The sequence below is a fragment of the Mytilus edulis genome, chromosome 2 (genome assembly GCF_963676685.1).
Source record: "Mytilus edulis chromosome 2, xbMytEdul2.2, whole genome shotgun sequence".
In the NCBI taxonomy this organism is placed as follows: Eukaryota; Metazoa; Mollusca; class Bivalvia; order Mytilida; family Mytilidae; genus Mytilus; species Mytilus edulis.
The window spans coordinates 100059176-100085107 of record NC_092345.1 but is presented as its reverse complement, the minus strand read 5'-3'; the positions used below and the strand labels follow the sequence as shown (position 1 = coordinate 100085107).

The 25932-nt window shown below is 32.5% G+C and overlaps 1 protein-coding gene across 1 annotated transcript in view; it reads left to right on the top strand.

Moving 5' to 3' along the window:
* LOC139513672 (glycoprotein-N-acetylgalactosamine 3-beta-galactosyltransferase 1-like) overlaps positions 1 to 25932 on the top strand; it is a 50410-nt gene that overhangs the window by 10532 nt on the left and 13946 nt on the right. The window contains exons 2-4 of the mRNA XM_071302366.1: positions 16587 to 16631; positions 21953 to 22216; positions 23515 to 24173. Coding sequence (XP_071158467.1) covers position 16631; positions 21953 to 22216; positions 23515 to 24173 — 924 coding nt within the window. The 5' untranslated portion in view covers positions 16587 to 16630. The remainder of the gene's footprint in view (positions 1 to 16586; positions 16632 to 21952; positions 22217 to 23514; positions 24174 to 25932) is intronic.

Genomic DNA, 25932 nt, shown 5'->3' with positions numbered 1-25932 from the left:
AATAATACAGGATGGTATTGAAGTATAGATTTTGCGTACTGACATTGGTTTAATATCATCTTAATAACGTGTCATAGTACTCTTTTATTTGTCTTTATTAATAATACTTTTACTGTTAAGTCAGCTTGTAGAGATATTCATTTGACGTGACTCTGTGCTTATCTATACTATCATACTTTGAACGACAAAATTATATTATTTATTAATATTACTTTTACTTATGTATTTTATCATACTTTGAATGACAAAACTGTTTTATTTATTAATACTACTTTTTCTGTTAAGTTTGTTTTTTGTGATATACATTTGACGTGACTCTGTATTTATTTATCACGTCATACATTGAACCACACAATTATTCTATTTCTTATTATTACTTTTACTGTTAAGTCTGTTTTTTTTGTTATATCTACTTTACGTGACTCTGCATTTATGTATGCCGTCATACTTTGATCGACAAAATTATTTTATGTCTACCTGTGCGAATTTCAAACGCGCACTTTTACACCAGTACTGAAAACCTCCCATTCTTTATGGGTAGATTTTACATCGATAAATAACATCGTATAATGTAAGCAAAATGAGGATGTTAAATTTGATGTATGCCTTTTTGTGCTTCTTCTTTACATTTGTTGTTTTATAGAGGACATTTTTATCGATTTAAACTAGACCGGTTCACTTTAGATCGATTTAAGGGCTAATGTGAACGCATTGGATCGATCTTCAATCGGTCTAAACTAAAACACCAAAAGAGGTAGTTTAGTTTGAATCGATCTAAAGTAAACCGATCTCACTTTAGATGTGAACGCAGAGATCGGTTTAAACTAGTACGATTGAATCGAAAATAACGTATGCGCATGTATAGCGGCAAAACTATCTCAGAGGTTCGTTGTTTAACCCATATTTCTCCGTTAAAAGACCTTTAAAACAAACTATAAACATGTTGTCTTCGCCATTGCATATATTTGCGAAATCTGTGTCTTCTTTTCGTATCTTGATTTTCTTTCTTTGCAGGAACCGCAGTATTTCCGGCGTCGTGTTGTAACTTCGTTGCTACAGTTATTTTTTTCAAAATTAAAGAAAACTGCAATAACACCAGTATCAAAAGTTTTTCCAAGTGTGTGTATCAGTGTATCACACATGAATTTGATAAATCAGTTCTATTTATACACAGTGTTTACAGTTTTACGGGCAAAAAGGTTAGATCGATTGCGTTTTTAATTGTAGTGTGAACGCAGTGGTTCACATTAGACCGATACAGATCGTTATGATTAAAGATAATGTGAACGGTAACTGGTTTTATTTAGATCTATTCAAATTAGATCGATAAAAAAAATGCTAGTGTGAACAGGGTCTTAGATGATAACACAATGTTGACTGTTGTACCCCTATTTTTGACATTTTTGAAAAATGACGCGTCAGCGGCATTGTTCCAATACCATTGACCAGAACAACAGGAAGTCGATTATTGCCTCCGCCTACCGCACTCGTTTTCATTTTTACTATTTTACAAACTAACTGGTATCTGCTTGTATTCCGCTACACTCGAACAAAGTGTTGTAGTCGGACGGGAACCAGTTTACATACTTTATTGTATTTACAACACAAATGTTGACCTGTCCATCGGAAGGCTTGTATAGTCCGCACTTTTATTCTCCGAAATTGGACCTTCCAGTGGGGATGCGGACTATATAGTACAATTAGCAAGAAATAAGAGAACAAGTTGAATATTCGCGGCGAGGTGGTTTGTTTACGTTCCGCCATCTTTGTTATTGATATTGTAGAGGGCGCTCTCATGATTTTTCAAACTTATAATTTTAACTCATCCATATTAATAAGTTATTTCTATTTAATATCAAATTAAAAGTGATAAATATAATAACTAAACCTTCCATTACAAATTTCTCTTTTCGGTTCAATGCATTTAGAATTTGTAAACTACAAAACGTAATCGGTTATTGTTCATTCCGTTTTGGTGTTTCGTACCGACTTAAATGGTCTGTATAAGCTTAAGACCCTTCAAACATTAATGTGATAGGAATATTAAAGACTGTTTTACAAAAGGATGGAACTGTTTTATTTTTAAAGTCGTATTATAGTGATATCTGTCATGTACGGATTTCGACTCTCACCGGTTAATTTCTTCTTTTACACGTGTTTTTTAAACTTCCTTTCAAAACATCGCAAAGTTCAAAATTGTTTTTTAGGTGAATTAAACTTATTTTAACAATCATGAAGCGTTCTAGAATCATTTTAAAGCAGTTTCTACTTCTGTTTGATGATCGAAAACAGGGTTTCTCAAGAAAATACCGCAAACGATCGCAGAGGATTTGAAATGTACAACTCAAATCGGCACCTGGTTAAATCGGCATTTAGTCAAATCGGCACCTATTTGAAGTCAATTCGGCACCTATTTGAAGTCAATTCGGCATCCAATAATATTTGTTATAATATTTTCTATTCAATTAATTACAGCAGATTCCAACGAGTATGAAGCTAAATGTAGTTTCTTTGGTTAGCTTCCTTGCTAGCTCAACCATGAAATCATTATTAGGTAAGGTACACATGCCTTTGGGTGGAGTCAATAGTTAAACAGAGAACCAATCAGAACTAGTGACAGAATATAAACATTGTAAAACTTGTTTTACAAGTCAATTTAAAAATAAGTTTTCAATCTAAATTTAAAATTTATTTATAAGTATAAGCTAATTCACAAGCATGTTGTAGGTGTGTTTGATTTGCCAATTTTATTTCAATCAATTACTCAGTTCATTTATAAATTCAGTTATGTGTATGACCGTGTATGTATAAGGTTAATGACCCCTTCTGTATCGTATAATGTAAGCAAAATGAGGATGTTAAATTTGATGTATGCCTTTTTGTGCTTCTTCTTTACATTTGTTGTTTTATAGAGGACATTTTTATCGATTTAAACTAGACCGGTTCACTTTAGATCGATTTAAGGGCTAATGTGAACGCATTGGATCGATCTTCAATCGGTCTAAACTAAAACACCAAAAGAGGTAGTTTAGTTTGAATCGATCTAAAGTAAACCGATCTCACTTTAGATGTGAACGCAGAGATCGGTTTAAACTAGTACGATTGAATCGAAAATAACGTATGCGCATGTATAGCGGCAAAACTATCTCAGAGGTTCGTTGTTTAACCCATATTTCTCCGTTAAAAGACCTTTAAAACAAACTATAAACATGTTGTCTTCGCCATTGCATATATTTGCGAAATCTGTGTCTTCTTTTCGTATCTTGATTTTCTTTCTTTGCAGGAACCGCAGTATTTCCGGCGTCGTGTTGTAACTTCGTTGCTACAGTTATTTTTTTCAAAATTAAAGAAAACTGCAATAACACCAGTATCAAAAGTTTTTCCAAGTGTGTGTATCAGTGTATCACACATGAATTTGATAAATCAGTTCTATTTATACACAGTGTTTACAGTTTTACGGGCAAAAAGGTTAGATCGATTGCGTTTTTAATTGTAGTGTGAACGCAGTGGTTCACATTAGACCGATACAGATCGTTATGATTAAAGATAATGTGAACGGTAACTGGTTTTATTTAGATCTATTCAAATTAGATCGATAAAAAAAATGCTAGTGTGAACAGGGTCTTAGATGATAACACAATGTTGACTGTTGTACCCCTATTTTTGACATTTTTGAAAAATGACGCGTCAGCGGCATTGTTCCAATACCATTGACCAGAACAACAGGAAGTCGATTATTGCCTCCGCCTACCGCACTCGTTTTCATTTTTACTATTTTACAAACTAACTGGTATCTGCTTGTATTCCGCTACACTCGAACAAAGTGTTGTAGTCGGACGGGAACCAGTTTACATACTTTATTGTATTTACAACACAAATGTTGACCTGTCCATCGGAAGGCTTGTATAGTCCGCACTTTTATTCTCCGAAATTGGACCTTCCAGTGGGGATGCGGACTATATAGTACAATTAGCAAGAAATAAGAGAACAAGTTGAATATTCGCGGCGAGGTGGTTTGTTTACGTTCCGCCATCTTTGTTATTGATATTGTAGAGGGCGCTCTCATGATTTTTCAAACTTATAATTTTAACTCATCCATATTAATAAGTTATTTCTATTTAATATCAAATTAAAAGTGATAAATATAATAACTAAACCTTCCATTACAAATTTCTCTTTTCGGTTCAATGCATTTAGAATTTGTAAACTACAAAACGTAATCGGTTATTGTTCATTCCGTTTTGGTGTTTCGTACCGACTTAAATGGTCTGTATAAGCTTAAGACCCTTCAAACATTAATGTGATAGGAATATTAAAGACTGTTTTACAAAAGGATGGAACTGTTTTATTTTTAAAGTCGTATTATAGTGATATCTGTCATGTACGGATTTCGACTCTCACCGGTTAATTTCTTCTTTTACACGTGTTTTTTAAACTTCCTTTCAAAACATCGCAAAGTTCAAAATTGTTTTTTAGGTGAATTAAACTTATTTTAACAATCATGAAGCGTTCTAGAATCATTTTAAAGCAATAATAATGTTGTTGTGTATAAAGGTAAACAACGAAGCCCTTACCCAAGCTGTTGTTTTAACAATGAGACAATTAGAAAAATAAAATGGAAAACTGGAAAAAAATGGAGTCCCTTTCAATAAATCAAACTTTCATGCCAAATAATAGCAAATTTAAGGTGTTCTTTTTCAGGAAAGTTTAAACAGCATTAAGCCAACACTCCTGTAAAATGCGCAACTGGTTAAAAAATGCATAAAAAATATCCAATACCTTTAATTCCTAAATATACCTCATATATATAATTAAAAATACATGTTCCAGACCGTATGAGTATTTGGACCGTACGCGTACGGTCCGGACTGTATACGTATACTCGTACGGTCCCACCATACGCGTATGGTCGGACCATATGAGTATACGCGTATGGTCCAGTACGAGCTAACCATTTATCACAATCTTTATTTTTAGTTTTATAAATTGTGTTCATTACAATTACTTTTAGATGGATAAATTGAACAATTGAAATTAAATATTTGTTTAATTGCATATTTGAATCCTATTATGGTACTCTCGCCCACGGTGACACTTAATACCACAATAATGATATATTTTTTACATTTACATGTTTGCAGTTCATTCATGTTCCTTTGCATTTGCATTATTTTGTAAGTTTCTAATATTCCAAAATTGTCATCCCACATCATGTTAATTTCCGATATCGTAAATTTCTATGATTATAATTCAATTAATGTATTACTGATCGACATGCTAAATACAAGATATTAACAGATTTAACATGTTTAATAAGCGTGAATTTTTGTATTAGTTAAAAAATAAAGTTTTATTCCAATTACAATTGGAACTTTTCCATATTAATTTGAGAGTAAAGTTATGTTGATCTGTATATGAACTTTACATGCATTTGTAACTTATAAACTTAAGCAACTTCTTAACGATATTAATCAGACCGTACGCGTACAGTTCGACCGTATGAGTATTTTTTAAAAGTACGCATACGGTCCAGACCGTACACGTACGGTCCAAATATTCATATGGTCCGGAACATACACATTTAGTTGAGAAATATAAATATATACAAAATGTACATGAACCCCCAAAAATGTGAAAGTTAATATTTTTGGACAATCCTTTCCTTAGGTATTTAACTCTTTTTGCTTAAATACTGAAAACAAATCTGGCAACCCCTTTCTTATTTTTACTCTTTTTGCTTAAAATACTGTTAAAAATATATATTTAACATGGGTGACGAATTGAATATATCGGGTGTCGATTTAACCAGATGCCGATTTGACTATACCGGGTGCCGATTTGAACAGGTGCCAATTTAACCAGGTGCCGGTCTGACTAGAATTCTTTGAAATTACCCGAGTTTCATTAGACCTTTGATAACAGTAACAAAAAGATTATTTAAAATTACCTAAAATTTTCTGGGAGAAGAGGGTTCGTACTATGTACCAGTGAGAAATATACAAGCCTTTCTACGGTATTTATTTGTACAATTCAGGTATTATCACTGAACTAGTATATATTTGTTTGGGGGCCAGTTGGGGGACGCCTCCGAGTGCGGGAATTTCTCACTGCATTGAAGACCTGTTGGTGACCTTCTGTTGTTGTTTTTTTCTATGGTCGGGTTGTTGTCTCTTTGGCACATTCCCCATTTCCATTCTCAATTTTAGTCTTGACCTATTCATTTGTCTTTAAAAAATAGCCAGTTGTCATCTTCACTTCACACACACATATATACGAATATCAATTATATGCTTACGAGACATGTTGCATTGTTAAACTAATTACGGTATGTGAAAATCAAGACTTGCATAAAAAATATCCCAATATTAGAGACAGTGGCGTCATTTTTCCTCAGAGCTTTCAGCTCTTTGATTACTTATTGTGTCTGCTTGTTTTATTCCCACATCGTTGACAATGTAATGGAATTTGATGCGACTGTCATACAAGTGAGAGGTTTAGCTAGCTATAAAACCAGGTTCAATCCACCATTTTCTACATAATAAGAAAATGCCTGTACAAAGTCAGGAATATGACAGTGGTTATCCATTCGTTTGATATGTTTGTACCATTGATTTGCCATTTGATTTTGGACTTTCCGTTTTGAATTTTCCTCGGAGTTCAGTATTTTTGTGTTTTTATTTTTTCTACGTATTCGGGTAAAGCTTTTTTTGAAGCTTAAACTACACAAAATCTGAGTAAAAGTTTAACATATTTATTGATATATGTATACATTTTTGTACAAAATAAAATGACTGAATAATATCCACTGATAAATCTTACGGCGCGGTGGACCGTATAATTATGATACAGTACACTACAAAATATAATATACTAGAACACACCCGCGAAATCGCGGGCATTCAGAGCGTAGTTTAAAGTATGTAAAATGTTTTTTTGTATTTTGTAAAATACAGAATGACTGGAGAATTTCAGCAAACGTATCATAAGTCATAGGTTATTGGGGACAGGAAAATGTTTTTTACCCTCCACCTTTATTTCCAAAGTTCCCAATTTTTGGTTTTCTATCAATTTCAATATGAACATACATTTAGTATGTTATGAACATTTATTTAATAAATGTTCATAACATACTAAAATTTAAGTAAGGAGCCTGTAATTCAGTGGTTGTCGTTTGTTTATGTGTTACATATTTGTTTTTCGTTCATTTTTTGTACATAAATAAGGCCGCTAGTTTTCTCGTTTGCATTGTTTTACATTGTCATTTCGGGCCTTTTGAAGCTGAGTAGGCGGTATGGGCTTTGCTCTTTGTTGAAGGCCGTACGGTGACCTATAGTTGTTAATCAATGAATTTTGTAAAAGATTTAATGACTGGAGAATTTCAGAAAAAGTATCAAAAGTTCACATGAATAATTTTAGCGCTTATCTGTATATTATGAACATTCCGGCATTACTATATAAATAAAGCGTATTTACTTTCAATTCTAAGTTTACTAATCGATCCATGGTGATCATTGATATAGTATACAGACCCTCTCTATTTAATAAACTCTGTGACCGCGGTGGATAGTAAACTTGAAAATGATAGCAGATAAAATTCTATAAATACACTTTATTCGTAGTATATGTATGTTCAAAGTATACAGAAAAACGCAAACCGGAAGTATAATCTGACTTAAAATTTCGTACAATGACGGGACAATATCCGGATGCCTTTTTTCTCGTTTTTCTCCTAAAATAACTCAATCTGAATAATCATATGAATGGATGACAAATGCGACTATGCACTGTACCTATAGGACACAGAGGCGTGTTGATTAATTTATTCTGGAAAGAAGAGAAGCGACACCAAAAATGAGGTCTTCTCGTTTAATAGTATAGATAACAAGTCTAAAAGGGTACAACATCACCAAAAAATAATAATAAAATGAACAAATCTTAAATTTTTCGGATAACAGATATCCTTTATCAGTATGATTATGATGTAAAATTAATCATATCAATCTGTTCTAATTAAATCTTGAAATTTATACAATAAAAAAGTTAAAACCGAACACAAATAGATTTCAAAAATGACATAGGTTATATAGCGACTGCAAATTAATGATTTAAATAAAAATAGTAATGTGCGTTATGACCTGGTACAGCTCTTAAATTTCATAGGTGACGACGGTTAAGATGTTACAACAACGATTGCGTGGAAATACATCCCTAATAAACAGGACTGACCGATCAAAGCCGTTATAATATTTCAAATTTGACAACAGGAAAGTTATGTAAACAGAGGCTGCGTATTTAAACATCCCGAATAACTAGCAGTTCGATAATAATTCTAAAAAACATAATAAATTTTAACTAAGGTTAAATAGTGGACGTGACTGCGTACTTGTACATCGCTGCCAAATAAATAGTAATTTAAACTGGTATAGTTCAACAATTTCTTAAAACTGTAAGAGTCCAGTACGGAAGCCTGATTTACTGGAAAAAAAAGTGATTATAGGAAAATTAGTGACTTGTTCTATGTTTTTCATGTATGCCCTCTGGGGAAACTGTCCTTATCTTTTTTTTGTATCTAAAACTTTTCCAGAGCAAGTCGGTCGGTCCTTGACCAACCCTCGTTGTGGTCTATGATTGTTATGACAAGATTTTTGAATTCAGCTTGGTCGTGCCCAGGTGATTATAATGACGACTTACGGGGAGGTCGGGCTTTCAGATGTAGTCACTACGATGACAATTCATGCATTTGTTCTGTCTCGCCAACATACTGCATGCCACATCGATACTGAAGAAGGTATACACCATACTCGGTTTTGCAAGTTACATTGTAAAATAAGTGTACACAGACCCAGTGAAGTGGCAAGTAAATGTTTGAGTATTAAGTATTTGTTGGCAAGTCAGACATCGTCTGTTACCACACGACTTTCACCATTCTGCAGTTAGAAATCGTTTATTCGATAATTTTGGGTGGTTGGCAATACATTGCCGATTGGCACGGATCAAACTGAAAGGTTAGTAAAGGCGGGATTGTATGTTAAAAAATGAACTATTTTGATGCGACTCTACTATTTGTACTGTATAGAAGGTCATTTCGGCTGTTATTGTTAGCATGCGCAAACCCTTTATCTATGTCCCGTTTCTTATAACATCGTTTAATAAAAAAAAAATCCGCGAAGTTCCTGTAATCGTTTAGTTAAAGCCTCCTCAGAGGAGCAAACCCGCTCTTCTATGAGAGCTTAACTGTACGGGACACTTTTTGTACAGTGTTCGGGTGACAGTTTTTGGGAGTTTATACAAAAGATATTTTAGAGTCCGTTTCATCGAAGATGTTGACATGAAATAGATTGAATCCTAACAAAAAAATGAATAATTTTATCAGACATGCAAACAACGCACACGAGTCAATTAAATTTACATATGAAATTTCCGACTCTAAAATATCTTTCGTAGACACAACTATATCTATATCTATAAAGGACGGTGTCATATCAACAGACCTCTACTGAAACCTACAGATAAACATCTGTACATTTGTCCTCAAAGCTGCCCCCAAACAATGTACCAAAATTATCACGTACAGTTAAGCTCTCAGTTCGAAGCGAATTTGCTCCTCTGAGGAGGCTGTCAGGAATTTTATTTTGACTAAACGAGGTTATAAGAAATGGGACATAGATAAGGGGTTTGCGTGAGCTAACAATAACAGCCGCAATGACCTGTTACAGTACAAATAGAAGAGGCGCAGCAAAATAATTCAGTTTGTTTAACATACAATCCCGCCTTACTAACTTTTCACTTTGTTCCATGCCGATTGGCAATTTATTGCTAACCACCCAAAATTATCCAAGATCTTTCCTAAACCTCCTGTCTTAGATTTTCGGAGATCAGCAAGTCTAAAAGACTTATTTGTGAGGTCAGACGTCTCCTCTAATAAACGCTGTTCAGCTACGTTTACGTCAAAACGCCCGGGCGTACACTTGAATTTTGATTTTTTTTTTTTTAATTTAAATATAATAAGAAAAACTGGTCAAAAGCACATCAGCCTTGTTCTTCTCTCTTCAATGGATTGTAATTTTCAATAAAAAGGGACTAAATTTACTTTAATCAAATCGTTCATTTCATATATTTGTTCCAATTTTCTATAAAAGTCTGAACCTACTGTGAATTCTGCGTACTTTTCTTATATCTAAAGTAATTCATTATCTGCTGAGATTCGATATGCGGTTTGCATTGTTGTCGAACATGTGACTTATGTCGCAAAAGCGAGACATAGCGTCGTCAGCGCTGTCGATATTTAGGTTCCGAATGTGGACAATTTTTTTTTTTGAATGACTCTCTGTTAAAAAAAACTATGATCAAAAGAGTATCCAGTGCAATATAATAATGCAATGATTTTCCCAACATTTTACGGATAAAAAATATTTCTTTCTGCAATTAATAAGTGGTCACAGTTTGGGCTTAATTTTTTTATTTCTTAATTACATTAACTACTTGTCGAACCTTCATCGAATTTTATGAAAATTTGGAAGAAGTTTTTTCTATGATTAATGTCTAAAGCAAAATTTTGAAAGCATCTGTTTTCGTTCATTTTTCTGTTCTTTACTGATATCTGGACTTTTTTTTGCACAATTAATTGTTTTACATGCTCAATTTATAAACCTTCATAAAATGTGATACATCGGCACACGTTAAATTCCAATCAAGAAAATATAATAATGAAAATTTTTGATTTTTTTTAAATTCCTGGAAAAGACTGGTTAATTGATTCAATTCTTGTGGAAAGAAATCGTGTTCCAGAATTTTTTTATATTGCAACTCTAAGAAATTTTTTTTTGTGTTCATTAAAAGGTGCTTTTGTCGATTGTATGCTCACTTACGACTTTTTGAAAGTAATATTGGTTTGAACGTTTTCTCTAAAAACCAATGTCCGTCAGCTTCCGATTAACACGATGAATAAGTTCTCAAAATTAAACATAAAAATATACCATTTAGATTCAAAAGTATGTTACTATCAATGATTTTTTACTGACAGGAATGGTAAGTCATTCTAGATAACTCGATCGCTTTCGGGGGCTTCGTCCCCTCGAACCCACTACCAGCAGGGGGGTTGGCATTGAGCGGTTTGTCACCCCCTCAGACCCCTCGCCCAGGTTCGGGCGTACACGTAAATATGACCAAGCTACGCCACTGGTTGGTCTGGAATAAAAAAAAACATATAGAAGTCGCAGTGATCATGAAGCGATCGGACATTGGTCGAGTTAATCTTGACCACATATATCGTACAGGTTGTCGTTGATCGAGAAATTATCGGATATGATTCGAGCAAAGATCGAAATGATCGAGTACTGATCGGTAAACTACTTGAATTCCGACCAAAACCGATCTTTACACGATCCTTTCCCGATCAGGTCGACCGCTACTCGTCGAATTCTCGATCTCTTGATCGAGTGGATCGAGTTGGTCTGATCGGCAGTGTGAACCTAGCTATGAGGACTAAGTTTATAATATATGCATGCATTGGTTCAAGAATTGGATAAACATTAGTTTTCACCACTCACTGGTTTCTTATGACTTTAAATTAACATTCGATGTTGGAGACATTACTGTTTTTACATAATGATGTATAATTCGTACCACTTTTAAAATGTTAAGTTATGTACTAATCTTTACATTTTTGTAAGTCCATGGGAACATAAGTAGATAATTTCTTCCCATGGGAATTTTTGCTCCCAAGGGAACTTCTTTTTCTTCCCATGGGAACACATTTTTCCCTTGGGAACATTTATTCTTCCCATAGGGACACTAATTCTTCCCATAGGAAGATATATTTTTTCAAGGGAATATTAATTTTTCCTTTATTATTTTTTTCGGAATTTGTAAAAGAGCTATGAAATAACCATGTCTGGTGCAGTTTAACAAAAATATCATTTGATAAAAAAATATATGTAATTACAATGGATTAAAGTTATTTCTATCATACTTTTCCATTCAAAAGTAATATAATTGAATCAGCGGCTGATTTTACAATTTGAATCGCTCACCTTCGTTTTCGATCAATATCATCGTGTATTTCATATTATAATGTTCGCTGAACTGCCAAGGCTTAGAGCCATGTCTGTGTTTCAGAATTTAATTTAAGAATTAAAATTATAAATCTGTTTTAATCTCTAAAGCTGGGAAATCACGAATCGTGTTTAAGATTGTTTTATAGTTATTATCTTTGAATTTATGAAATTTACATCATAATTATTTAAATATTAAATATACTTAATCTTTTTCATCTATATGCATGTTTTTCGTCATTAGCATGATAAGAAAGATGTGCACTAATTTTTTTTTACTAAATATATGATAAAGATGTATATCATTTAGACCACATATTGCCCTTTCACTGTAGTTTTATTTGCTACATGTATTAATTATGTTATACTAAGCATCAGATTGGCAGTATATTCATGTATATTTAAGATTGTTGTGGGAAGTTGACATCTCCTTTAACTTCTTATCTGCCCAAGAGAATCTGTTAACATTATTGGGTCCTATATCTCAGTTAACAGGATACACATTCCTAGTTATATTGAAATATACAGATAAAAAAAAATTTCAGAGACAAGTGCCTGTGATGTTCTTTCTCTCAAAATGGTTGAAAGAGTTTCACAGTCAATAAACTCATCATAGATACCAGGACTAAATTTTGTATTTAATCCTTTGAATTGGTGTTGGTCAATCACAAAAGACAGATTGGTACCAACATACCTTTAAATAAACTCCTCATAGATACCAGGACTAAATTTTATGCACACGCCAGACGTGCGTTTCGTCTACAAAAGACTCATCAGTGACGTTCGAATGCAAACAAGTTGCTTTCTTTAAAAAAAAAGAAAAGCAATACATGAACCTAAGACCGCTGACTGCCGGGTCACCAAAAGATTGTTGCTGAATTTGTGTTTGCTTTTGAATTGAAATAATTAACTGTGAATAGAAGAACCCAGTTGAACGTATATATTTACAGCTTCTATTTGAATAGTTATTTTAAAGCTTCTATTTGAACAGTTATTTTAAAGCTCGACTATTTTATATATTACTTGGGAATGTACATATTTTTTCCGATTATAACCCATTGGCAAATTCTAATTTCTACTAACCGGGTGACTTTTGCAAATTGCACAAACCTATCACAATACAAATGTATGTACTCAGTTTGCTTTATAATCTGGAATTCTGGATGCATTTATTTTATCTATCATATCTTTATATTTTGTTTCCTAAATGAATGCCTTTATATTCTCAACTCGTATTTGAAGCTGTCTTTACTCATGGTAGATGTTGAATGCGGTTAAACCTGTGGCATGCAATTGATTGGGACCTCTTATGAAGAGACTTATTTTAGTCCCATAAAACATCTTAAATTTTAAGGATTTCCTGATTTTACTTAAATCAATTCAAACATTATACAGAGAATAAAATTGAGAAAGGAAATGGGGAATGTGTCAAAGTGACAACAACCCGCCCATAGAGCAGACAACAGCCGAAGGCCACCAATGGGTCTTCAATGTAGCGAGAATTCCCGCACCCGTAGGTGTCCTTCAGCTGGCCCCCAAAAATATGTATACTAGTACAGTCATAATGGACGTCATTCTAAACTCCGAATTATACACAAGAAACTAAAATTAAAAATCATACAAGACGAACAAAGGCCAGAGGCTCCTGACTTGGGACAGGCGCAAAATTGCGGCGGGGTTAAACATGTTTATGAGATCTCGACCCTCCCCCTATACCTCTAGCCAATGTAGAAAAGTAAACGCATATCAATACGCACATTAAAATTCAGTTCAAGAGAAGTCCGAGTCCGATGTCAAAAGAAACTTAGTTTTGCCAAAGAATTTCTTAATTCAGAAGTTTATGAATACCTGTACACACTTTCAAAATAACCAATTTATATAAAAAGGTATGTAGAAATAAAAAACACGAGACACGAGTTAAGTCTACAAAAACAGCATCAGTGGCGCTCGAATGAAAAAAAAATAAAAGGCTAAATACATTACAAAGTTAAGGAATCTATTCCTTGGTTAGAAAATCCTCAGCTTTTTGAAAAGGTCAAAGTTTTTAATAGGACAGTGACTCATAAATGAAACAAAAGAGAAACAACTCGAGGTCAGAATACCGTTAGTAATGATGACCATGCTTGAAAGTCACATGTGAAGCTCTTTCTGACGTGTCCTAAATTTAGATAACAAAAACGAAAATAAGCTTCCACGAGTGAATTTAATAGTATTGCATGCAAGCAGTATCTTAGCGCACGAAATAGTAAACAGAAAGCATCTCACTGATACTCAGGAAAAGAATACGCATTTGCGTCATCACATATCCTAATCTAATAGTTGAAATCGAATGTCAAACGGCCTACATTAAATGTTTTGACTCCGGATTAATTGACATTTTATCCGGAATTTTTGAGGACGCAAACCGATATATATAGTGTGCTTTTGAAATGTGAATGAATCAAGACGTGTAGGATAGTTGGTCAACACAATTAATACAATTTTCAAAACCGTACCATAGTACAAATATTTAGATGCTATAAGGTAAAACAAACAAAAATTGAATTAAATTTTTATAATAAACTAACGTTCCTGTTAGTATTTTTTTTCAAATTCTTTTTAATATATATATATAATATCAATAAACACGAACGTCAAGTATTTACGGATGGACTTTTTATTTATCGAATGAATCTATTTTTAAATTCTAACATTCCACTATTGAATATATTACTATACAAAATATAAGCAAAGACTTCTAAATCCATACAAACAGTATGAAATAATAAACATTGGGGTTGTAAATAAATTTTGTTGTAATTATTGTAAATTATTTGTACGGTTGTTGTGAGCTGCAAGGATTTAAAATCATGCTTTATGAATTGAAAACACACAAGTATTTTTATTCACGACCGTTTAAAATTTAAATATTTAATAAATTGATCTTACTTTCCGTTTTATGGATATATTACAATACAAAAAAATAAATAATAATAACTCAAAAAACATAAAAACTAAAATGGTATGAAATAATTAATGTAGAAATATAATGATTATTGTTTATACACATTTTTTTTTGTAGGATGCAAGTTTCCTTTACAAATGAATATTTAAAAATACCAAAGCAGAGTATCTTGCCATATAAAATATTTTAAATGCAACTCTGAAAATATTCTGATTTCAGACAATCATTGTTAGTTTCTCCAGAAATATAAATACAATATTTATTTTGTATATATTTGTTTGATTCCGATTGAATTCAATACTTTTGTTAAGAATATTATCTTTCTGTTTTCCGATCTAATATTGTCTTTCAGTTTTCCGATCTAATATTATTATTTTAACCAGAATGTTATCTCCCGTAAGTCTAGTAAGTATGATGAAATACACAGTAGCCGTGGTTAAATCTTCAAACATAATTAGTTTACATGTTATCGAGACAACAGACAATACCACGTTATAATTGACCCAGATACACACAGTGCACAGTGGTCGTTTTAAAACAAATATAACTACGTCGTCAAGGGCCATCAAGGGACCATATCAAAGATGTAGATAACAACCTCTTAAGACCTGTATAAATGACCGAAAACTCTAGAGACGTTCCTAGAATTTTATTCTGACTTCCGGCCGAGAGATATCGAGTGGCCCATAGACACATCCAAAACTCGCCAATATATAAGCATGAACCCCTCAGGGGGTTCATGCAAAAAGTTAAAAAGGCCAAATAAAGTACGAAGTTGAAGGGCATTGAGGACCAAAATTCATAAAAGTTTTGCCAAATACAGCTAAGGTAATCTATGCCTGAGGTAGAAAAGCCTTAGTATTTCAAAAATTGAAAAAATTTGTAAACAGTTAATTTATAAATATAACCATATCAAACTTCCAATTAATTTTTTTATAAACATACCGCTCTTTTTTCCATTTATATTTTTTTTTCTATCCTGTACAATTTAGCGATGTTTTGTTGGTGTATTGATTGTCTGCTGTGGACTCCTTTCTCCTAACTGAGATGGTAATGGACCATTTTTTTCTTTTTGAAATATGAAATAAAGTTGTTTGATTAAATTAACCATTGAGAAAATAAGATGCACAAGAGAATAAAAATCGAAAAAATAATTTTACATAAATCTCTGTGTAAGAAAAACAATCCAGGTTATATATTAAGTTCATTCATATATTCGAGTACCAATTCATTCTTCCATGAATGTATACCATTTTCAATATAAAAGTTCTCGTCAAAATATGCATGAACTGTTTCAATAAATCAAACATTAAAATTTGTTCTTTTGGTTCAGCCACTTAAGATAATCTAGCGATTGATTTATTGAAAAATTACTGTTCTGGCAATGTTTGAAGTATTTTACAAGTTGAAATTAATAAAACGTTACAAAAAAAAACATATAACTAAGACAACAGACTGTGTTCGTATTGACTTTTCAACTATAAAATGTCATTATTTTATTAAAATTACACAATTATTGTTAATCATTATTAAGATAAATGAGATGAACATAGAACCGACCATGTTAATGAGCAATTCCTATTTTTCAGATGACTTGACACCGTAACAACCATTCGACCTGGTAAATCAAACAAGTATGTATTTTTAACTAAATAATTGGAAAATCAAATACGTTTACATTATATTTTACTAAATACTTTTCCGATATGAATTTTTTTTTAAGTAAACTGCTCGTTGAAATTTATAACGTGATTAATATGATAGTCCGAGACCACAATTATTTCGTATTGCATTTCTTTTAGAACATAAATGAAAATTTAAAAAAATCCCACCTGCGCTCTCTCAAAGAAACTTTTACAGTGTGTTGTACTACTTATGGGACAAATTATATCAAAATTCTAAAAAACTTCATCGGCTCTAACTCAAAATATGGACAATTTCATGTTTAGGGTGTCTTGAAATCTTTTGACAGCTTCCGTAGTGCTAATTTTAAACCTTTTTCAGCTGTACCAAATCACTACTTTCCTTTAACATTCTGGACCCAAATTTCTTTACAGTGTAATTTCACCCCTACTTGCAATTTGAGGCATTAAACATGGAGAAATAAATTTGGAAGGGGTATAAAAATTAATAGCAAGTAACCCACTGTCAACACTAGGGACTATATTTGTGAAACAACGAAAAGAACAACGAAAATCAAGGGACAACAATAGTGGTCTCGGACCTGATAGATAATGATAATGACTTGAACCATATCATGAAAAAATAACAAGTCAAAAATTAAGATTAAATGAACATCATTTACCTTGAACTAGAATCTCTTTACGAGACTTTACTACGATGGAAGCGACAATAAATTGCTTGTTTTCGTTATTGAGCCGATAGTGAAATGTAAACGATATTTCGTAGGCAGTTTCATTATAATTGACACCTCAAATTGCTATAATGATTGTTTTGCCTTTTGCATTCAGACATGGTCCAGTGTTTGCGATTTCATTCTTTAAAGGAGAACCTCCCATTATTGTTGATTTTTCTATAAAATAATGACGTTTTATAAGGGAAAACAAAATTATACACAGTCTTATAGATGTGTAAAATTTTGCTTAAAGCGAACGATTTGTGTTTGGCAGTAGTACTATAAGATTATGACCATCGCATAAAATAACCCAGTATACAGCAATATTTGCATAGATGTTTTCGGTTAAGTTTTGAAAAAATATGAATGACAAATCTTTGAGCATACGTATTTAAAAATCTTTGAGTATACATGTTTAACAAAGTGTTGATCATACAAGATTGACAAATTTTTAAGCATTTATTATGATACTTGAAAAAATTTTGAGCTCACATCAGAAAATGAAAATTAGAAAAATGTTTTTTGAAATTAATTGTAAATATGTTCTGATTTTCCTAAATATTCCCTAGCATGTACCTTCTTGTATTCTTCAACATCTCGAGGTTAAGAAGTAATGTGTAAATGTAAAGGATTGGCAAAGCTTTGAGCATGCAGGACTGACAAATCTTTGAGCATGTAGGACTGACAAATCTTTAGAATACAGGATTGACAAAGCTTTGAGCATGCAGGACTGACAAATCTTTAGAATACAGGATTGACAAAGCTTTGAGCATGCAGGACTGACAAATCTTTGAGCATGTAGGACTGACAAATCTTTAGAATACAGGATTGACAAAGCTTTGAGCATGTAGGACTGAAAAATCTTTAGAATACAGGATTAACAAAACTTTTAGCATGTATGACTGACAAATTTTTAGAATACAGGATTAACAAAGCTTTGAGCATGCAGAACTGACAAATCTTTAGAATACAGGATTGACAAAGCTTTGAGCATGTAGGACTGACAAATCTTTAGAATACAGGATTAACAAAGCTTTGAGCATGTAGGACTGACAAATCCTTAGAATACAGGATTGACAAAGCTTTGAGCATGCAGGACTGATAAATCTTTAGAATATAGGATTAACAAAGCTTTGAGCATGTAGGACTGACAAATCTTTAGCTTACAGAATAAACAAAGTGTTGAGCATAAAATTGAGAAAGGAAATGGTGAATATGTCAAAGCGACAACCACCCGACCATAGAGCAAACAACAGCCGAAGGCAACCAATGGGTCTTCAATGTAGCGAGAATTCCCGCACCCGTAGGTGTCCTTCAGCTGGCCCCTAAAATATGCATAATAGTACAGTGATAATGGACGTCATACTAAACTCCGAATTATACACAAGAAACTAAAATTTAAAATCATACAAGACTAACAAAGGCCAGAGGCTCCTGACTTGGGACAGGCGCAAAATTGCGGCGGTGTTAAACATGTTTATGAGATCTCAACCCTCCCCCTATACCTCTAGCCAATGTAGAAAAGTAAAAGAATAACAATACGCACATTAAAATTCAGTTCAAGAGAAGTCCGAGTCCGATGTCAAAAGATGTAACAAAAGAAAATAAATAAAATGACAATAATACATAAATAACAACAGACTACTAGCAGTTAACTGACATGCCAGCTCCAGACCTCAATTAAACTGATTGAAAGATTATGTCTTCATCATATGAATATCAGGTACAATCCCTCCCTTTAGGGGTTTAGTATCATACTATCATAAAATATATGAGAAGAACATAACCCGTGTCATGCCAACAACTGTTTTTTTAGAAATAAATGTGTTTAGTTCTGATGCAAAGACCCTATCAGTGAATCAATGTTAAAGCCAAAATATGCAATCTTTAATGACCTGACAACAGTATCGTAACTATATCCCCTTTTAATAAGTCTATTTAAAGATTTTGTTAGTTTCTGAGGAGAATACTGACATTTTTGTGCTTTATAAAGAATATTTCCATAAAATTTTGGATGTGAAATACCTGAACGTATAAGATGTCTGCATGTTGAGTTATATTTACGAATTATTTCCTTATACCGGTGATAAAATTTAGTAAATGTTTTGACCAGTTTGTGATATCGAAAACCCTGGTGTAATAATTTTTCAGTAATACATAAATTTCTCTCGCTAAAATCTAATACATTGTTACATACACGAGCGAATCGTACAAGTTGAGATATATAAACACCATAAGATGGTGACAAGGGAACGTCACCATCTAAAAATGGATAATTAACAATAGGAAATGAAAAATCATCTCTTTTATCATAAATTTTTGTATTAAGCTTCCCGTTTATGATATAGATATCAAGATCGAGGAAAGGGCAGTGGTCATTGTTATCATTAGCTTTATTTAAAGTAAGTTCTACAGGATACATTTCTTTAGTATACATACTGAAGTCGTCATTATTTAGAGCCAATATATCATCCAAATATCTAAAAGTATTGTTAAATTTTTGTATCAAATGTTGTTTTGATGGGTCTTTGCTAATTTTAGTCATAAATTGTAACTCATAACAATACAAAAACAGGTCCGCAATAAGTGGTGCACAGTTAGTCCCCATTGGAATTCCAATAACTTGACGATATACGGAATCTCCAAAGCGAACAAAAATGTTATCAAGTAAAAATTCAAGTGCATAAATAGTATCAAAGCATGTCCAATTGACATAGTTCTTTTGTTTATTGCTACTAAAAAATGATCTAAAAGAGTTTGAACATATGTACTCGCATTCCGACTTTTTAAATGCCCAGTTAATTAGGGATGTGAATTTTTTCATAATAAGAATTTGAGGCAAAGTGGTATATAGGGTAGAAAAATCAAAACTTTGAACAGATTCAAAATCACCAATATATGCATGCAATTTATCAAGTACTTCCAACGAGTTTTTGACACTCCAAAAGTAATTAATTCCACTATTTTCAAAGGCCTTATTTGAACAATTTATTATCAGGTTTTTTATTGTACCAAGTGTACTAGTAAGTAAAACAGACAATTTAGTAGTTGAACAGTGGCTAGAAGATGAAATAAATCTATATTTGTAAGGTTTTTTGTGCAGCTTCGGAAGCCAGTACATAGTTGGGACTTTCATTGTGTTTGGTTCTGCTTGTAAAGAAGTAGCTAAAAGTTTATGTTTGTTACAGATGTCGTTTTCTGAAAATGAAGTCAGTTGGAATGTTGGTGAATTCGTGATTTCCTTACATGCTTGACAAATATCTGAGCAATCATGATGGACAAAGCATATATGATTGGAAAATCTTTGAGGAAACATGATTAGCAAATATCTAAGCATAGATGATTGACAAATATTTTAGCAGACACGATAGATAAAGCTGTAAATATACATGATTGACAAACCCCTTAGCATACATGATTGACCAAGTTTTGAGCATACATGATTGGTAAATCTTTGAGCATACATCATCGACAAATCTTTGAGCATACATTATCGATAAATCTTTGAGCATACAAGATTGACAAGTTAGAGCATACATGACTAACAAAGCTTTAAGCATACATGATTGACACATTTTTAAGCATACATGATTAACTAGTTTAAGCATACATGATTGACAAATATCTAAGCACAGATGATTTTCAAACTTTGAGCATGTTGAGTGACACAAATCTCTGAGTAAACATGATTGGGAAAACTTTTAGCATCTCAGAGTTAAGCAAACATGGTTAACACATCTTCAAGCGTGTTCACATTTTAGGAACATGTATGATAACATTTTCTATACTATAGGAGTATTATAAGAAGTAAGCTTGTACATATAATTATTATTCTTGCATATATGTTATATGCTATATTTATGCAGCAATATATGTGTCTCAATATTATTTAATCTTAAAACCACGTGCTGTGGACTTCGTCATGATCATGATCAGCGACAGTGATAAAAGATTTAATCCCTACTATTCTTGAAGCATCCTTCATGTAATATATCACATATTCATAAATAAATAAACTTATATAATGTACTTCAATTCGCAACCAAGTATGTACACCTACATAATTAATATATATAACAAACTGCTTCGAATGTTAATTTGCCTCCATCGTGTGACCAGGTCAACTAGCATATATACAGAGTCAAAGCGGTTCACGAATGTAATTTTTCCGGAAATTAATTTCTGTAGTAATCTGTTTACATAATATTGTTACATGTAAATCTAACCTTCTATTATTATTATTAATTTACTGAACAATCTCCCTGTTTGTTCAGTAAAACTAACACTACAGGGGTGCCCTGTCAAATGCTGTAGACATGGTATTCATTATAACAGCAATAGTGCAATAAATCAAATTTTAGATAAAAAAAAAAAGGAGTATTTATTGTATAAATGTTACACTATTCGGATATATTGATTTAAATGTGTTATTTGATTAGACTTTTATCATTATTATTCTTGTAACCGACATCTTGTAGAATTGAATTTGACGTCCATTCCGGTGAATAGGCCATCAAAACACTGATGTCTAATTGATGTTAGGCAACAGCCATTCAGTCTTTAATCTGATAAAAACTATACTTATTATTGTATTTTCAGTGTTTGGAGGAACACAGTCATCCAGACTCACCTTTGTCTTTGGCCTTGCCTTTGGATTAGGTATATCATTCTTGTTGGCCTGTTTCACGTCTTTAACATCATTCAGGAAGACAATAGACCATACATCAAACACATTCAGATCGTTTCTAGATACTCGATCGTTAATGCAGGTGACGACAAACCAAAAGGATATGCACGATATAATGGATAAAAACTTAAGACCTATAAAGCAAGTACTAGTTGATGATAGCCATTTTCATCACGGTTAGTATATATTATTTCTGCTGATCTAAAAGACAAGGTTTTAATAGGTTGCTTTCTGTGTTTACCTCTCTTACTATATAGATTTGAATACCATCATTCAGATATATGCTTTGCAACACGATGTGTTATTTAGAGACCTTTTGATGAGAGGAAGACGTTATTTTGAAAGACTGTCGTTCGTAGTATTAAACGCATTTTACTAAAAACAATTATTAAATTCAAGTTCCTCTTATTTCCTTCGTGATTATAATGCAAAATTTCAAGAATCAAATTATAAATTGTAATGCATATTTTAAGTTGTTTACTGAATATATTTATTACTAATAACTAAAATAATTAGCTTCTGTGAATGGTTTTTTTCTAGAACGTTTTAAAAACTTTTCGAATTTAACCTCTTCAGTCGGTTGTCTCAGATAGCTAAATATAGTGAGGTGCTTTCCATATCCGATGTAATTGCAAATGGTCAGGCTGTTTAATACTATATTTATAAAAGTTTCCTCTTTGGGGATCCAGAAGGGGGATTTTGGGGTTGGAACCTCCTTTCTTTGGGACGATCAATACATTTGTATTGGAACATATTGTTGTACCCCCACCCCCTTTATCCTGGGTTGGGAACCCCCATTTTAATAATGTCTGTATCCGCCCCGGCTGTTCCTATAGAAATCTGTCTATTTTGATTGACGTGTGGCTATATGTAGTTGTATGTATGTTATATATGTGCATTATGCTTTGTTTTAATTGTTATGTATATCTATATTCTTAAATGAGCTCATCAGAACTTATGTTTTGTACTATGCCATATTCAAATAACGTTTTGTATGTCTGTCTAAAGTTATCGATATGAGAATACGTCAGGGTTAGCTAAGTTTGTTAGAGTTCAACCTTCCCTAATTTGTAAACACACAACTAAAGAATACACTTAAAATCACTTGGCTTGACTCATCAGATTGTCCCGAAAAAGAAGAAAAAGCTATCGTTAGTGTTCACTGAATTTTCGTCCGAAGTTTAATCACGTTTAATCAATATAAAACTTACGATTTTGTGCATTCAATAGTAATTAAAGATGTTGGAATATTTCAATTAGACACAACATCCCACGGACGATAACAAAGACATCTATAGTCAGATTACCTCGATAAACTTTCTCACGAAACACTCAAAAGAGGACCGCTTTCCAACAGGTCGCATTTTGTTTTTACTAAAATCATCTAAGGGAAGTAAATACCAATTGTACTCTGACAGTTGCATGCTATTCTGTAATTATATATCATTTTCTGACATCATTTATTGTATTTCAGATAATAACTCGGTAGCAAAGGATCTTGAAAAGAATATTCGAGTTTTGTGCTGGATCATGACGGGTCCACAAAATTTAGATAAAAGAGCCATTCATGTAAAAAAAACATGGGCTAAAAGATGCAACATTCTTATTTTCATAAGTTCTGTAACAAATACTAGTTTCCCTACTGTTGGTTTAAATATATCAGAGGGACGGGAACATCTAACTGGTAAAACTATGCAAGCTTTTCGATATGTATATGAACATTATAAAGACCAGGCTGACTGGTTTATGAAAGCAGACGATGATACATATGTCATACTAGAAAATCTTAGATATTTTTTGAAAGATTACAAACCTAGTGAACCAGTTTTTTTTGGGCATCATTTTAAAATAATTGTAAAACAAGGTTATTATAGCGGCGGTGCCGGTTATGTATTGAGTAAAGAAGCTTTGACAAGATTAGTAGCTAAGGGCAACAACCCACGCGTATGTCGTCAAGACGGTGGATCAGAGGACGTAGAACTTGGGAAATGTATGGAGTATCTTGGTGTTAAAACTGTCAATTCAACGGATGCATTAGGAAGAAGCCGATTCCATTGCTTTGATCCGGAAACTCATTTATTCGGTGGATATCCTGATTGGTATTACCAATATGACGCCAATGGCCCTAAAAAGGTAAGTTATCATACACATACAATTCCTAACTTATTCGAATTGTGTTGTTCGCTTTTTTTCGTTGATCTTGTACTATATTGACGAAGGAAGCAAAAGCAGATGTTATGCAATGTTGAATAATTCACAGTTACATATAACGTGAGATTAGCCTAATTTCACCAATTTTGACGATTTTTTTTTCACCTACGTTTATCTATGATCTAGATAGAAGTTTTCATTCTATGATTATTTTGTAGATGTATCATTATTAATTATATGGCTCTTTTTCAATCCTTATTGACTCGTAGAAAAAAATGAATTTGAACAGACCTCAAAACGATCCATGATTCTGTAATGAGGAGTACCCAAATAGCATCCATGTTAAAATTCACATCCTTAAAAATTTAATATCATATCTTTTGTTTTATTTTAGATCAGTTTGACATTTATCCATGCTTACTATTCATTTTTTAGAAAGGATTGCGGGTTACTTATTTTATTTAGACATTTTTAAGAGATGACTTTTTGTGGACATCCCATGGCAAAGTTTCCGTACATTTGACTTTTTCCAGGGAACATAGATTTTTTGGAAATTTTACAAACGACTTAAAAAATTCTTAAAAATCTGTTGCTTGCATAAACTATTTCTTAAATAACTGCTAGAAAAACCAAACATTTGCCATTTCTAATTTACAATTTTTCTTGTAAGCTACCGTCAATTCGACTGTTGACATTTTGTAACTAAGTAGCCGCCCAGTTGACTGTTGACATTTGTAACTAAGTAGCCACCATGTCGATTATAAGATACAGTTTTCTCTGCTTTCAAATCTTTCTGTTTGAACCCGTCGACCTGGAACTTATCAATTATTGGAAATATTAATTTTTTGGAAAACAAAAGGTCCGGCTATCCAGGAATGAAGTATTTTTTAATCAACAGCATTGTCCTATATTAGTTATCTTAGAAAGTCTTGCTGATTGCTGAATAAAACTACAATAGGGAACAATTTGACAATGATTGAATTTAGTAGTGTCAGTCCTTTGATTATGACCCGTGTATATAGCAAAATCCTAAATACACAATTTGATTGTGCGCCTGTCAAATGCGGAACGTACAGATAAGGTAATAGCTGAATATACTATTTGTATCGGTATCGGATTCGACCCGGATCTTGTTAATTATTGGCAATATTTATTATGCTGAAAACAAAAGGGTCTGGAGTTATAGATTTACATAGTGATGTTAGTACATGGAATTTGAAATGACATTAATTAGATAAGATATTGCAATTTATTTTAGAATCACAGTTTTACCAATCAAGGAAAGGTTTCTGATTATATGTTTAAAGCAAATTTAGCATAGGATTTTATTGTTTATACACAGTTTCGATTTAGATGAAAATCCAACAAGGTTATAAAACATAAATAATATCACCATAACAAGCACAGCTGCATTTTAATTTTCATCTCATGGATATAAAATACATCTAATAACACCATTACAAACTAAATCCAAATTTAATATTATTGTGACTATAAATAAAGCAAATCTATTTTATTTTTAGAAATTTTCCTGTGATAATTAAAAAGGTCAGAAAAATACGCCAAGTTTTGTGGCGTTGATCAATTCATATGACGCACAGTTTATATTTCGTTTGTAATGTTATTTTGTTCGTTGATATTCTACGGTTTACATGTTGTAATGTACTATTATTTTATTTACTTTTGTATTCCTGTGTGCCGAGTGTTCATGTGTTTGTATTTACTGTATTCCTGTCAGATA